General features: G+C 39.0%; 1 protein-coding gene across 15 annotated transcripts in view; it reads right to left on the minus strand.

Annotated features, from left to right (window-relative positions):
* Window positions 1-16372, minus strand: part of kcnma1a (potassium large conductance calcium-activated channel, subfamily M, alpha member 1a) — a 134349-nt gene that overhangs the window by 30073 nt on the left and 87904 nt on the right. For 5 of the 15 annotated variants that reach the window (XM_071480454.1, XM_071480451.1, XM_071480464.1 and 2 more), the window contains exons 13-19: window positions 16244-16313; window positions 14847-15002; window positions 14198-14307; window positions 13954-14022; window positions 12413-12424; window positions 9494-9580; window positions 9319-9395 (exon numbers count right to left, since the gene is read on the minus strand). In XM_071480454.1, coding sequence (XP_071336555.1) covers window positions 9319-9395; window positions 9494-9580; window positions 12413-12424; window positions 13954-14022; window positions 14198-14307; window positions 14847-15002; window positions 16244-16313 — 581 coding nt within the window. Of the gene's footprint in view, window positions 1-219; window positions 253-3905; window positions 4080-7995; window positions 8005-9318; window positions 9396-9493; window positions 9581-12412; window positions 12425-13953; window positions 14023-14197; window positions 14308-14846; window positions 15003-16243; window positions 16314-16372 lie in introns of all 15 variants that reach the window. The other 10 variants (XM_071480457.1, XM_071480452.1, XM_071480462.1 and 7 more) reach the window with 5 other exon arrangements.

Raw genomic sequence — 16372 nt, forward strand, 5'->3', positions numbered from 1 at the left:
TAAGTTAGACATTGAATTTAACTCTGGTTAAACAGGGAGTTGACTTTCACATTACGTTTCTATATTAAACACAAGACAACATCAGTATATTCTAAAGGAATGAGGGACAGCAAAGAAAATACTAAAGCAAAGCATCAGTACTAATTATGTTACATGAGGGGTCTACAGTCTACACACAGAGCTGGAGCAGAATGGAGAAGGACAGAGAAACACACTTACGTGATCTGACATATCCATTATACTTATATTTGGCTGAGGAGAATGCAAAGACAAGTGGCAGGTCACACAGAGGGAGAAAGGATGCAATGAAACAGACACATTAGGATATAGAGACATCAACGTAAGAGCAGTGGATGGAAATTAAATCAAATGTAACTGTGACTAAGGACTATCAGTGAAAGGCACGAGGGCATAAACCAAAAATAAAATAGTGGCGATGATGATTTAACAAAAAAGGCAGACAGGTGAATGAAATGAACTGTCCATTCTCAGTGTGAGCCATGCTTTTAGGAAAGTGTACTAAACCTGTAATGAGACATAATGACAATCTAAAGGCTGATTTTATTACATTTTTTTATTCATTAAATACTCTGACTCTCTACATTTCTATTTCAAGGTGATGGATATTGTGAGGTCTGTAGACAGAACAAAAGAAGCCACCATGGGAAACAAAGACAACAACTACATACTTGAGTGCATGTAGATGTCCAAAACACAGACAACAGACACTCACTACTCAAAACAGCCGAGCTAAAAGAGACAAACTGCACGATCTTTACATGCAGTCCAGATCTCTTGCACAAGTGGAAATATTTTTTAAAATGGGAATTTTTCAAACACAATGCTACACTTTGAAATCCCCAGTTTTTTAAAGGGTTGACAGACGCTTATGCCAGCACTATTAATTATCTGGGAGTTTTTGACCATGACTGAGGAGGGACTGAAGACTGGTACCAAAAAGAACTGGTTCAGTGGGCACTTGAACTGAGCTCTGAGCTGCTGACACTATCCACTCTTTCCGAGTCTCTTCCAGCAGTAAAGGTCACAGTGAGGGCCCAGGGCTGGCCTATGACACAGATCCTCAAACAGGGACCCACAGTGGCCCTGGCATCTGTCTCTAGCAATCTGCCCGCGCTGCAGAGGCGGCAGACTAACTGGCTAACATCTGGGGCGTAGCGAGGCGGCATAGGACAGAGGGTGGGGTGGGGGGGGCAGGCCTGCCTGGTGGACAGGAGCTGTCAGGACAAGTTTGGTGATGGACCAGCAGGGCTGGGAAAATGAAAATGCAAACATAATTTCCGTGTCAGGACAAATAAGGTCCCCAGCAATGAGATGCAGATACACACAAATACACAGACAAAGAGATAGAAGTGCATGTTGTAACACACACAAGATGTACACATGTAGCCACACACATACACACACAACCCAGAGGGTTGTGGACTAGCTGAAAGCATCTTCTGAGCTTGGGGTCCCCTGCCCTTGTCCATAGTCTATCTTTACAGAAGCCTCAGCCTCTCCATTATATAAACGGTGACACGTCTCAAGCTTTTCTCACTGAAGGAAGCTGGCTGGCTGCGATGATGGTCAGGTGACAAAGACAGACTATATGTAACTAATATACGCACCCAAAGTAAACTTCTGATTCAGTTAAACTACTCAAAATAATTTCTCTGCTAATATTTTAAAAACTAAATCGTTGAAGACCATACACACACCACATAAGAGGGAACTATATATTTTTGTACCCTACAATATCAACCTGTGTAATTTCTGCTTTGAACTATATTTTCACTACCCACACATACAAGAATAGAAACTGCTCAACTGCTCTATCTTCAAAAGTCTGTATCTCATCTTACTTATCCACTCCTGTAATTCAACATCTGACTAAATTGCTAGATCACTGTATGTACAATCCATAGCAACAGAAGACTGTATTAATTAATTGGCTAATTTGTCCACAGTTTGCTGTTTGTGCAAAGGTTTATTTTCTATTTCATCAAACATCACATTACTCACTAAACCCTTCCAATCAGTGCATATTAAAACAGCTATTCACTAAAATATTGCACCATTAAAGTCAATGAAGTAATACTGAGGTTTATGTTTATGTCACCATTAAAGAGGTGTCTGTGCCCCACTGTGTATTTGCGTGATCTAAATGCGACTTGCATAAGAACACAGGGTGCATTAAATTAAAGAGTGCTATCCAGGAAATCAATTATCCAAGTACTAGGGCCAGATAAATGTGGCTCAGATGCACAAGAGCATGAAGTCATCATGGATAAAGATGTCTTATCCTCTCAGTCTGGTGGAAAAAAGACGGGAAATGGGGAGAGGAAATCCAACAATCCCTGACTGACAAAGCCCAATGCACTACTTCACTAAACTCACTTTGTTCAGACAAAGTCAGAGTCAAAAAGGGAAAGAAATCTAAGACAGAGGAGGCTTTCCTGAAATCCTACAGGGGGTTGAGGGAGAAGTGAGATCAGTAACCATGTAATGGCCAGTAATTGGTATCGGGGGATATCAGTGCAGGCCGAACTACAAGAGGCCAAGCCAAACTCATCATGGCTTGTTTGACACTAATCTAGGCTGAGTCGGCAGACGGTGGGAGAATGTTGAGAAGGAAATCAGATCTGTATGTCTGAACCCAAGGCTTTGATAGCAAGGCCTACTGCTGCCATGTCTAATTGACAGACAATTTAGTATTTCCTATTCACTCAAAGGGAAAATGGAAAGGAGGGGGATCCTCCAGGAGCCGTAGTCCTCTTACCTTTTCTTTATCAAGCCGACATCACTTTTTTGTAGTTCTCATTTTGTTTTTTCTCCTCTCCTCCCCCATTTCATTTTTTTCTCCTTCCTCCTAATCCACCTCCCTTCTCCTGGTGTACATTATGTGTCATAGACTGTTAAAGACCTCAGGAGATTCACTTCTTAAGACAATTTTGACCAATTGCAACCAGAGGGCATTTGATACAATAAATGTGTATGTGTTCTTCTTAAAGAATTGCCTAAATATCCTTTCCTGAACCAGTGTCCCCACTAAAAACATGGTTTAATATGCGTGCACTGCTCCTCACTTATAAGGCTTGGCCAGACTATTAGAAATTTTCTGAACACCATTTCAGATGTGATTTTCTTTTATCTTTAACATTACAGTGAAACAGTTGCACAGCAAGGTTAAACCAAAGGTTCAAAAAAGTGAAATAGGACTTAGGTTTTCCTCTCTCCAGAGGAGAGGAGGAGAGAGGAGTGCAAGTCCTATTACACAAATGCAAAGTTGCTTTAACTGAAAAGTGTACAGACTGAAAACAGTGTTAATCTGAGGTTTATAAGTCCCTAGTAAAATTATAAGACATAATTAAACAAACAACATTAAAATGCAGTATAAAACCTTGAGAATAAAATAATATGTACCATTTTTGTATACACAGACATCTTACCTTGAACACATGAAAACACATTAACATCAACTCCAAAAGTGATATTATCACACAACTGCATGACTGATGTAGCATGCGGTAGCCACAGGTCTAACACCTACAGTACTGTACAGTACAGCAGCACCACAGAGCCACACCACCACTTACCCAACACACATACTACACTCATGAAATAAACTAATAGTGTCGAACTAAAATGATGAAAATTCATAGATAGATAGATAGCATATGAAAGAATCAAAACCAAGAAATGACTGAATAAACATAAACAAAAACATTGGTTCCTAAACTAAAATATAATAAATAAATTCACATAAGCCACAGCTACGGAGTCACAGTAGACAGATCACACCACGTAGACAGTACACATACACGTACGGTTCCTCTGCATGGTACAATACACATGGAGCACACACCACAGACACGTAACAGCATGTGTTGAGCGGTGTAACTTACAGGCACGTAAAGTGGTTGCGCAATCATGAACAGAGACAGAGGAAAGTGGGTAGGCCCTCTGAAGGGTGTCCATGTTACTATGTACACTGCCTGACATGCAAGAGCAGTCTTGCTCTGAACGGCCGCAATCAAAACAACATGCCAGTTTCATTCGTTTGTAGACGGACATCTTGGCTACAGTCATGTTTTGGGATGAGAGGAGAGGAAAATCAGCAGGTTAATGGCAAAAGGAGAAATATTCATCCAGGGGAAGTCGGAAGGTAACTTCATCAGAAAGTGCAAGCCTTAGCCACCTGCTCCCACAGACTTGAGCCCCAAATTAAATTAACACAGTGGAAGCGCATTTATTTAAACTTAAAATTACATTTATTTCACTAAATTGTCAAATGATTTTCTTTTTTTATAATTTTGGAGAAAGCATCATAAAAATTTAGACATGTTATCAATGTAATAATAATAATAATACAACATACAATATGTCAGCACATTATTTCTCATTCAAGTTGACATAGTCTCAAGAGGTCAAGCTGTGTGCTAAGGCTGTAACAGGTCAAAAAGCAAAACTATACCAGTGGGAAAGAGGGGTGAGGAGAAAGGGGAGAGGGAGGGAGGCATTCAGGGAAGAGAGGCATGAGCAATGTTTTCAGCAGCAAACCTCATACAATGTTTCATACATTTGTACATCCTCTATCCATTTGGCTAAAGGAGTGGATCACGTACCTGTATCCCATCATGCAGCTGTAGCGGCTCTGTCCAAGGCATCACACTATTCTACTGGCTAGACTGGCCAATTCATGCTAGATTCAGACCTGCAGTTTCACTGCTCTACTCCCCAGGGGAAGCTTCACTCTCATGTGTGAATGTACATAAACAGTGTGACTAAAATTCATGTTGTGTAATAGTCATTTCTTTGTGTCAGTTTAAAGTGAGCCTATTTGACTTTTGAAAGAAGAAATGGCACAGAGTGTTAAAATGCACGATTTCTCAGTTCAGTAAGTAACTCCACTGAGGAGTTTTGTCAGTACAGTTTAGTTTGTATGGTATAACCAGCAAGTTATGCTAATGCTAATTATAGCAAAGTTCAGATTAGCTTTAGCTGTATTGCTCAGCCAGTTTTCTGACTTGCAGACTTTTATGTGGTAGTGCTATTAAAATATTCTCCTATTGTCAGTCATTTAGTACACTGGATTATTGCATTTAAACGTGATGTTGTGATGTTGATGGTTTGTTTGTATAAAAGTTTTAATTCTGACTGGTTGAGAAGCACAAACAATGATAATTTTCAATCTTCTAAACTATTACTGTTTGGGCTATTACATATACTGATGTGTTGTTTTATTGTCCCAGCACAATAAAACCAGGGGCTAAAACAGTCTCTCCTTTGGCGTTTCAAAATTCATGTTCATTGGACAAATGTAAGGGTAAATCCATTTCATCATTACATTTAAGCATTTGATATATACTAGGGAAATTATATATTTGTTTGCCAAATCTCACATATAACCTCTAAAACACTGGGAGCTCAAGGACTGCAGGTCACAAAGACATATGTTACTAACTACTCATAAAAAGTGGGCCTGCATCATCATCACTATTACTATAAACTGTATTTACAAGGATGAACACCAATTCCATACTGACTGTTGTATTGCAGTATTTCATTGCTTACTCTTTTCAGTTATTGTCCTTTACAAAACTGGCAATTTGGTGACTTGGTGTCCTTGTTCAGATTAGATTGGATGTAAAAGCAATCTTTCACAGCAGACTGTAGAACTCCTTAACTACTAGCCAGCCAAAATAATGTGTCTTCTTACTGTCTGTCTGTCTGTGTCTACTTACTGTCTGTGTGTGTGTGTGCGTGTGTGTGTGTGTGTGTGTGTGTGTGTGTGTGTGTGTGTGTGTGTGTGTGTGTGTGTGTGTGTGTGTGTGTGTGTGTGTGTGTGTGCGTGAAGCTCTCAACCCCAAGGGAAGCAGGAGTGAAAGTTCCCAGAGCAGCATCCTCTAGATTGCTGTGACTCTGGACAGAAACAGTCTCTGGTCCCCATTCTCTCGTTGCCAAGGTGCAAACAGACAGCAGACTAATATTGTCTGGCACCTTTACAGAGATGCTTTCAGCATCTTTGACTCTGAGTCACATTGGAAAATAAGGTCCTGAATGTAGTAATATGTTTCAGCCTCTGGCCAAGGAAAGAATGGGAAACACAGATCATAACCTATGGAATCAAGGCATCAGGGACTGCTGTATCCTGTGGCATGCACATGTGCCTTATGAGCATGTAATAAGCATGCAGAAAATGTAGTTTTGGTCTTAGCAATGAGGGGAGGTACAGAGATAACTGTTCACGGTAATTAAACAGTTTTGAGGGCATGGCAGACAAGTGCAGCGAGGCATTCAGTTCATGCTGAAATTTCTTAACTTCAGAGTTTTTGCTTGGGCATTTGGACCACAGTATATGTTACAGTGTGGATTGCAGACACATGGAAGGGGAGCGATGGAGAACACACACAAAGACATACACACACACAGACAATGTTTTTGACTTCTGACTTCACAAATACCCAGATTCTGGCCTAGGATCATAAGGTGTTCATTTCAGGGCATTCCTAGAGATTCAACATGATGGTTGCCCTGATGAACTGTCTGCATGGGTTTGATCAGTCACCATCTCCTACAATTTACCGAAGCACAACATACTCAAACAGAAGCTATCAGGGCGCTATGTTGAATGCAAAGGATGTCCCAAAGAAAGCACCATTCTGTTAAATCCCCCTAAAGCTTTCTTATTCAGCAAGAGTGCAAGGAAAAATGATACTGTTAGCTCAACAAACACAGCATACAGTCGATTATTTCAGCAGAGGCACAAAAGGGTGCAGAAGACAAATAATTCTTGCCTTGAAATGGAACACAACAACACAGCTCTCACCAAACCCCACCTATACCATACTGTGTAGACATAAAACATTAAGGATTACAAAAGTCAGGACTTTGAGAGAAACTCAGGATGATGAATTTGTCAAACCCATTTTTGATTAAATTTATTCTCCCAGTGCACACAAACACACACATTTAATCCTTGCATTTTTGCTGAACAGGTTACAGGGGATTTGAGTTTCCTCTACAGACATCACCATGTGAATAGTCATATTGACCCTGGCAGGGCACCACCATCTAGTGGCAACCTAATGCTATGACAATTAAGACACTGTATTGCTAGTGGACTTTTTACCCAGTGTAGCAAGTAAAAAAAAATAAAAAATAAAAAATAAAAAAAAAAGGGTGGGGAGGTGGGCTGTCAAGATTTGATATGCACAAGACTGGTACAGTGACATTTAAATTCTGAAAGGAACTGATGATCTCTGAAACCTCAGCCCCAGCTGGGCGAGGACCCAGAGTTTAGAGAGGGGCTGAGATCACAGAGAAGTGGGGCAAAGGGGAGGCCAGATTGTTTTGATTGTGCTTTGGCAACCTAGCTGGTTAGGATTTGAAGAACTTCCCACAAGGACATTTTCTGCTCTCTGAAAGTATAGCCACACACAAAACGTCCTTTGACAGAAAGCAGAGATTAATTCAAATCTCAGTGGTTATTGTTCATTTTCTTCCCTTTTTGTTAGCTGTTCTAAACCTATGATTACTATATGACATCTCAGATTTTTATTACATTAATTCTGTACTTTCTCAGAGCATGACGCTATGAGGAGGTTAATCATGGCTAATGACATAAGACTTGGGGCAGACTGGCTTTTAAATGCCAAAAGTGAGTTTGGTTTGATGATCAAATAGTGAGGAAAAATTGAGAGCTCATTGGCCACATCTAATTAAGTCACACTCTATTTAATTATTTCCAACTAGTCAGAGCATAAGTTGACTGGGCCAATGAGGAAGAGGACCAATGCTGGTGCCAGTTTGATTCCTGCTGTTTTGGTTTGGGTCTGGTCTGAGCACAGTGTAGAAATGAAAGGCAAGGAGAGGGATGCAGAAGCTACACTGGTACATGCAACATAGATACAGTATACTATTTGCTGAAGAGGAAAAAAAAAAACACTTGCACTGCACTCTGGGTAATAAGACACCCATTTTCATTTTACTCACAATAAATCACTACCAGTGAGTAGTTAAAATAAAGTGTTGTTTTCCAATGGCAGCAGGGGAGGAAATACATCAAAAGTGTGTCACTGGTCATAAAGAAACATGGGAAAAACAACAAAATAGAACAAAACATGATAGAAGAGAACATACTGTAGGACAGACTTCCATTGCAGTAATGGACCTGTCATCTTTCTAAATGCAACTCTCTTGTTGGAAACTACTGTAATAGGATAAAACATAATGCCACGTCCATCACAGGAGTCTGAGACATGAAGATATCAAGAAAGCAAACAGAAGTAAACAGTTTATCTAAATGAAATAAGAGTGTGAAAGGCCTGTTGATTCCATTGAGCTGGCAGAGCAAAAAAATGTCTGAATAATTGAAATGACACAGACAAAAGAAGGAAATGGTGGGTATCTCTTTTAAAACCAGACTGTCTCTCTACCTCACTGCTTACTGTAATTGTCTGTGACCTTTTGTGGAAATATGGGCTATTCACCTGAATTACTTATCCAGTAGCTAACATGTCCTGACAAGTGACTACTGCACATAGGTCAGGTTATATTCATGTGCTGTTCCTGCCTTAGTGGTAATGTTATGTCTGCTTAAAAACACAGGGGAAAAAACTACTCATGGGGTATATTACTGACTTATAGTGAACAGTCTTGAATTTAACAGCACATTATGTCTAAATGATGGGCTATTCATAATATTGGAGTGCTTGACCTGAAGAAGTGTGGAAACAGTGGCTGAGATCAGCAGTCAAAAATACATCAAGAGCATTTATATGTAAAAATGATACAATAAAGTAGGCCATGTTCACTAATATTTTAAATATGACAGAGAAGATCTTATATCCTCATACAGAAAAACTATAAACTGTAAAAATCTTAATACTCTGGCTTATACTGCAGCAGTACAGAATTACCGTCTATATATATTTTGTAAATAATGTTTGTAAGTATTCCATTGATGGGATGTTAGGATTTACAGTATTTAACCTCATCTTACTATAGATCAGATATTGACCAATGATCATACTGTAATGGATGTTATGAAGGTTCAAATGGGACCCATATTAAACACTTTCCTGTGGGTATAATGTTGTGACAGCATACAGTATATTACCTTTAAAAACACATTGCCACAGTACAGAAGAACAACAAAACAATGAGAGGTATAACATTAGTGTGCAAACTGGTAAAGCCTTAAGTATAATGAGACGGACAGACCCACAGGTAGGTGTGGGAGTGAGAGGAAGGGGAGGAGGGAGGCAGGGAGGGAGGGGTGTCAATGGGGCAAAACAAAAGCGCAGCTATACTCACGTCGCTTGCAGCCACACTTCTTGATCCGCTTAGGGTCTGTGATGTCATCATGACAAGCTTTGCAGTAGAAAAATGCTCTAAAAGCAACATAGTAACAAAGTTTAGCACTTAAAATGATCAAACTGTCCATTTGACATAACAACTGACTAGTTGTTGATCAGGATGGCTGGATTACCTCTTCACCTCTTTGGCATCACTGGCAATAAAGAATCCCAGTGTTCCCTCCTGCATCTTGACATGGTTGCCCGGGTTGATGAGGATGCTGGGTAATGAAAGAAATAGACACATGAAGCTCATTAACATCAGGACAACACTCAATTCATGCACACAACATTGCTAATCAAGAGGAATGGTACACACACGTGTTGAAGCCCTTAATCGAGTGCTTGATTTGCTCTGTTGTGTTGTGTACTGTGTGTCATCATAAACACACCTGCTCCTCTTAACTTTAGGCAATTTTCTGATGTGATACTCACATGGATGGACAGAATGTACAACAGTATGACTGAATTTTAATTCTTTTCTTTACAGAATGGTGTTGGATTGCCCCGGGGTGAGAAGGGGGACAGAGAGGCACAAGTAAAGGGACAAAGGCAGAAAGAATTAAAATTATGGCCATGAAGTGGTTTTAGCCTCAGCACTCAAATACAGTCATCTAGTCAAAAACAAATGTTATGATGGCCACTGAGACATGGCTGTAGTGCAGAGAATGTACAGTAAGTGTCATTATCTTGGTTAGTATTTGACAGTGGGATGCAAGGGAATGAACAGCTCTTTTACTCATCGACATTAGGCTCATTCTGCTCAGTGACTCTGTGGGATTATAATATAACTGGTGGAGTCCTTTAAAAAAATCAGCAGTGACTCTGCTCCATTGAATTATAATGTAAAAATAATTAGAATGCATGTCATGTGAGGTCTATATTGACTTAATAAAATATAATTAAATAAAATGTATTATGGCATGCTGAACAACAGCTGCACTAAAAATAAATATCACAGGATGTATTAGTCAAACTACTTTTATTATGAGTGAGACTCAGTTTAAAGCCCTAAGCATTGTAAACAACTGGCTGTATCATTCCCCATTAATTAGACTGAGACAAAGAGTAGACACCACACACACATATTGTATACGCTCACACACACGCACACACACCCTGGTCATTAATGGTTACCTGTGGGCAACAATCATCAATGATGTGAGTGTGAACTAAGAAATCAAAACACTGAACCCACACATCTTTAAGAGTCACACTCCTTCAAAATATGAGCCCAGATGAAAGATGATAAACTTTTAATCCTTATTTTTCTCATTTTCTCTATTTCAAACTAAAACTTTTGCTAATATGTGACAGTGACAGAATCACAGAACTATGGGACGTCTTTCTCACACACTTGACTCAAAATGTAGTGACATTTAATTTTGAAAGAGTATGTTAACTGTGTACACTTATTGCAGAGGTGAAGTCATGCATCTAAGTAAACATCTATCACACTACATCTTTCCTCTGGGCTCTGGAAAAGGTTACACTGGAGAAAATAAACAAAAATATTAAGGGAGCAATTGAATCCATATACATATCAGGATGTGATCAAATTGCACCAGTCATGCAGATCAGATTTTTCTTTCCACACTGCAAGAAGTAAAATAGCATCTAACATCACTCAGATTGAATGGCCCCCAGAGAAGTTAACAGGCGTTACACCTGGCATGCTTTTTAGTCAAAAACAAATCAAAGAAATAGATCAAATCAAGACAGTTCCACAAACATTGCTGCCCAAATCTGAGATTTTACAGGTGTATCTATCCAAGACATTTTTCTTCAGTCGGGTGCAAACTGGTGAATAGAAACTTAAAAAAGCATCAAAACCTCATATTGTGAGCAACAAGGCAAGCATCAAACACTTTATGTGATAGTGTCATAGCATGCAGTTACCAAACAGCATGAAGAGGACAATAATCAAACAGGAAGGCATAGCCACTGCAGTACAGGTATAGGGACAGGTACGTAGATGCAGACGGTTGCAGTAACTTCTGTGCAGTTGGATTGTTTCTCAAACACCAAACTGACAGGAAGTGACCTCACTTAAGAACATCTACTCAAGAGACGCACGAGCATGACTGTACATAGTGGCTGAGACACACTCACGCACGCACACACATACATACATTCACACACAGATCCTCTCTGTGAGGTAATCACACACGCAGCACTCAGACGCACGCACATGCACAGATGGATATACATTTAGCACTGAGAACATGAGAGGGTGATGGAATGCAAAAGTGAAATGTGGGGCACTTGTGAACATTGTAGCCTACAGTTATTAAATTTCATTTTGGATAAACTTAATGCTATCCAAATTCAGCAGCTCCATGCCTTTCCAAGTGTGTGAAATGATGAAAAGAAAACAAAGGTTGGCAAGGTGCTGCTGGTGTAATAAAACCATGAGGAAAAAGACATGCTATCATATCAGCCACTGCCTACAGCAATGGCAGATAATCAGTCAGTTTATTTCAAGTTTAAATCCAAAATGTAGAGCAACAGATTATCAGTCCTTATCGACACCACATCTGAGGTCTAAGTTATGTGTATATAAACTCCTCACTGATCCAGAGTGAAAGAACCATGACGTACTGTTCTGCCAATGGCTTAAAAACACCATGAGTGGAATCATTAGCTTGGCAAAGCTAACATACAGTAGGGTAACAACTGAGCGACACTGAAAAGGAACTGAAAGTGAGAGAAATAAACTAAGCAAAGGACTGGTAAAGGACAAAACAGAAAAGATCAAAAGATCAAATAAGAGGTAGATATGGAGAGGGTGAGCGTTTGGCCTTGGTACACCGACAACAGCAAAGACAAAGAAACAGCACTTCTACAGACACGTCCAATTTATCTATCCTCTCTCTGCCTGCAAAGAAGTTAGTGCATTAAGCACAAGGGACACCATAAAAAAAAGAGTTCAAAAAAGAGGCCTGTGAGATAGTGTTTGGAAAAATATCCTTGGGGAAACTCCCAAAGTCAGAAGCTTTAAAGTGGTGGAGATTGGGTGGAACTTTGGAAGTAAGATAAGGTAGAGGGCATACCGCTTTCGGCTTCTGCAAACAACAAGAAAAAACCTCAAATCAAACAGTTATCATGAACATGGAAGAAGAGGAGAATATGACTGTTACTAATGTTTTTCGGCCTATAGGTACGCCTTATATGGCAGCATGAGGCGCAACTCGGTACACAAAATGTATGTCATGCTTGTCCGATGTTGAGCTCATTGCACCTAAAAATGATAGTTTTCTGAAAAAGTAGTGTTTTTAACTGTGCTTATCCTAACCAGTGTATAATCAAATCAACTGGCACTGACAATTTCGCAGTACATTTTCAAGAAAAAATGACCAAAAGGAAAAATATGCATTGTGTGGTATCATCAAAATCACTTTGAAAAAGTAATAAAGCATTATAGTATTAAAGTATAGTTGCTTTCAATAACTTAAAGCTTGAAAGAATTAAAGTGAATCACACTGGGATAGATTCTAGAGTAAGATCAGATATGTAAGATCAAATATGTGCACAACTAGAAATTAAGTTTTAGTTCATTCAGTTTTGGCCATCATTTGTGATGCAACCTTGCCAGTACACAAAACATTTGACAGAGGTGAATGGGGAGGGGTGGGTGGGATTTGGCAATTGAGATTACTGAAAGATAGTAGTTCATGTTGTTATGTGGTAAGACTGACACTGATGCAGAGTTAGTGGTTATCAAACAGACTGAACAGGGACAGAATAGAATTAAGTTAAGGAAACACATGACATGAAATTCAAATGTGCAGAAAATTGGTTATTTGGGTGTGAATGTAACTCTGAACTGACAACACAGTAAATTTAAACTTAAATATAAATAAAAAAAACAGAAGTGAATGTTACGTTGTTCCAGTGTAGTCACCTATTACTTGTCTGAAACTAAATTTAAATTCAAACCAGATTTTTACATTTATTTCTGCATACCTGCAAGGTTTGGTTAAGTATCAGCCATGGGAATATGTAGTTACCTCCACCAAGGACATACAGTCAGTATTCTCAGTCTCATTTATTTGTTCAATCAATAACATTTTCATTTCAAATCTTGTGGAAAGTTAGGCCATGTGGCCAAGGAGTGAGTGATGATGAATTATCTGCTAATTTTATATGTACTACTGAAAAGTTCCAGCATGTCAATTTGCAGATTAAAATAAAAACTAAACATTCCTGAATATTTACTATTATTAAAACATAAGTTCAAGACAACTGTGTAGACATAGCAGAGTTTTGTGCTCCCTACATATTTTCTTCATTTGTTGTGTCTACTAATTCTATGCATCATCAAGTAACGTGTGCTGTATTTAATGTTTTAGGGAAGAAAAAATAACCTTAGGATACACTTTAAAAGGTCATTCATATCGAAAAGGTACAGTATCATACAATTGTTCACCAAATTAATTTCATCAAATGTGATACAAATATCAGCTGTGATCAGAGCTGCAAAGAGGATTCAAGGGGAAAAATATCAGATATTTATTAAAAGCAAATCAATCAGTAGTTCACTTTTACCACAGTTACAACTGTTAATAATGTAAGAAAGATGGAATATACAAACCTGCTCTCTCTCTGCTCAGACTTGTATTCGATGGCAATGAGCAACAGCTTCAGCTTCACATAGCACAGCCTGTAAAACATGTGCACTCATTAGAGGAGTGCAGTATAGAAGCAGATAACAGATGTGTTAAAACACCTTTGAAATTCACATTCCTGCATCCCCACAACCACTTTTTTGTCTTTTATTTCTTAAGCTACCTACCATTGACAGTGGGCTTGCTGAGTGGGGAAAGAGTGATACTTACTCACAGACAGTGGGGAAGGAGAGGCCCACAAAGGCACTGGACAAATACTCTGTGTACATCTCATTAGCCACTCCTTCAAGGTAATACTTCTGCCATGTGTCCTCTTCAATCTGACAAAAAACAAGCACGGAAATGTCACATGTGAAGATTAAAAAAAAAAGAAAAGGAAGAAGAAAGCAACACTGTTTTTACTTCCAATCTGAGCAGTCAAATGTGGTCTGCAGATGTTCCCCCACACAATATCAGCCTGGTCATTATAAGCTGATCCATCATCTTTATGACATGAGAACAGTTCTTTGATAGAAGCAAGCACCTCTTCAATTTTGAGCCACAGAAACACTGAACAGATTCCATATGAAATGTCACAGTAAAATATGATGTGCCAGGATGACTGAAAACACTCTAATAGAAACCTTTCTCTGGACAAAGATGTCAAAATTTCCTAGGGAATGAGCTGTGTCTGATGGATCTAGTCCATCTGTCAGCAGAGAACTTACTGTATCAATTTATGTTCACCTCACCTTCAATCACTGAATAAATCATCTCATTTACAAAAACGCAATGTGGGGATTCATTCATCCATATTACTTCAGTTCAGTTCAGAAGGAGTGACTGAGACAAGGCAAGTTAATCTTGTCCTCTGTGTTACCTCAATGAAGGACCTCATGGAGAATAGGTTGGCTAGCATTGTGGACAGGCCCTGAGCCAGACAGCTCTGGGCAATGAAGCCTGCCTTCAGCTCCGCCAGGCAGATAGCATCGTCACCCTCCTTCCAGTTCCAGCTTGGAATGTTCAGCAGATGGGCCTTCATCACATGACAGAGACAGAGGAGGTCAGAGCACAGACAAGCTATGTCAATGACTCAAAGTTCTTAAAGGAATAGTTAAACATGTTGGGAATTATGCATATTTGCCTTCTGACGTATAGTTAGCATTACAAGAGACAATTGATAGAAAATATAAAGGTCGTGCAAGCAGCTGATTAGCTTAGCTCAAACACTGAAAAAAAACCTCTCGCCACAAAAATAGCTTCTTCCCATCTGCTATTAGCCTCATCAACAAGGCTAGAGAGCCCCACTGTTGCTGATCAATTGCACCAATCACCAGAAAAAATTCCTTGTATGTGAAAACATACTTGGCAATAAAACTGATTCTGATTCTGATTCTGATTCTGATTCTGAAAAGCAGGAGTCTCGTGTTGAACTTTGTTCCTCTTTTGAATAGAGTTTCCCTCCTGTTAAAATTATCTTTCCCCCTTCTGTGGTTGGGGTTAGGACTTAGGTAATGGTTATATATTCCCTTAACACAGTGTCTTCAAAAGTTCTCCCATTGAATAAAAAAAAGTAGGCATCTCTAACTGTTAGCATCCTGACTACTTTGCTAACAATCCCACAATGCAACTTATAGATGGAAAAATTAGCATTGTGCTGTCACAGCTCTCAGTGATGACAAGATGACAATGATTAGTATGTTTCAGCTTGAGTGTCCAACCAACATGAGTGAACAAGGGGCTAACTGTGGAAAGAGCCCAGAATATATTCTCTAACACAGAAAATTGTTGCTTTCAGAATAAGTGTATTTGCCATGAAGAACTTGTTTTTCATTTAAATTATTATACAGCAATTTTGAATCTGCTTAGAAATTGATATTACAGTAAAACATTATTCTAATTCACCACTACTATTGCATTCAAGATTTACAGTCAGCCAACTCTCAGATGTTAAGTATTCATATAGAAACCCTACATAGATCCATGTATACATACATACATCATTTACAGTGTCAAAAGGTGCTCCAGGGCAAACATCGATGACTGTAAGAATTATACAAAAAGGCTACATTTGAAGGGTATTATTTTCAAAAATGTGCAAAGCTAAAACACATTAGTTAAAGGAACCCCTGCTGCTATTGTATAGTGCCGATCTATTTATTTACTGATTTAAAAAACTGAGGATATTTATCCATTTGTCATGACTCAAGGGTGTGCGTGGGCAATGGATTGAGTGGACCAGTTTTACATATCACAGGATACCAAAGCATATTTTACCTTGTTGTGATATTGTAGCATCTGTGTGATTATTCTGATCTTGGGATGGTAGTTCTTGATTGAAATGACCCTAGAAGAAAAACAGGCAGATACATTGAACTCTGAATATGTAACACCTTATCTAGTCAC

The sequence above is a fragment of the Trachinotus anak genome, unplaced genomic scaffold, assembly GCF_046630095.1.
Source record: "Trachinotus anak isolate AG129_WGS33_773 ecotype Australia unplaced genomic scaffold, CSIRO_AGI_Tana_v1 ptg000007l, whole genome shotgun sequence".
NCBI classification, from domain to species: Eukaryota; Metazoa; Chordata; class Actinopteri; order Carangiformes; family Carangidae; genus Trachinotus; species Trachinotus anak.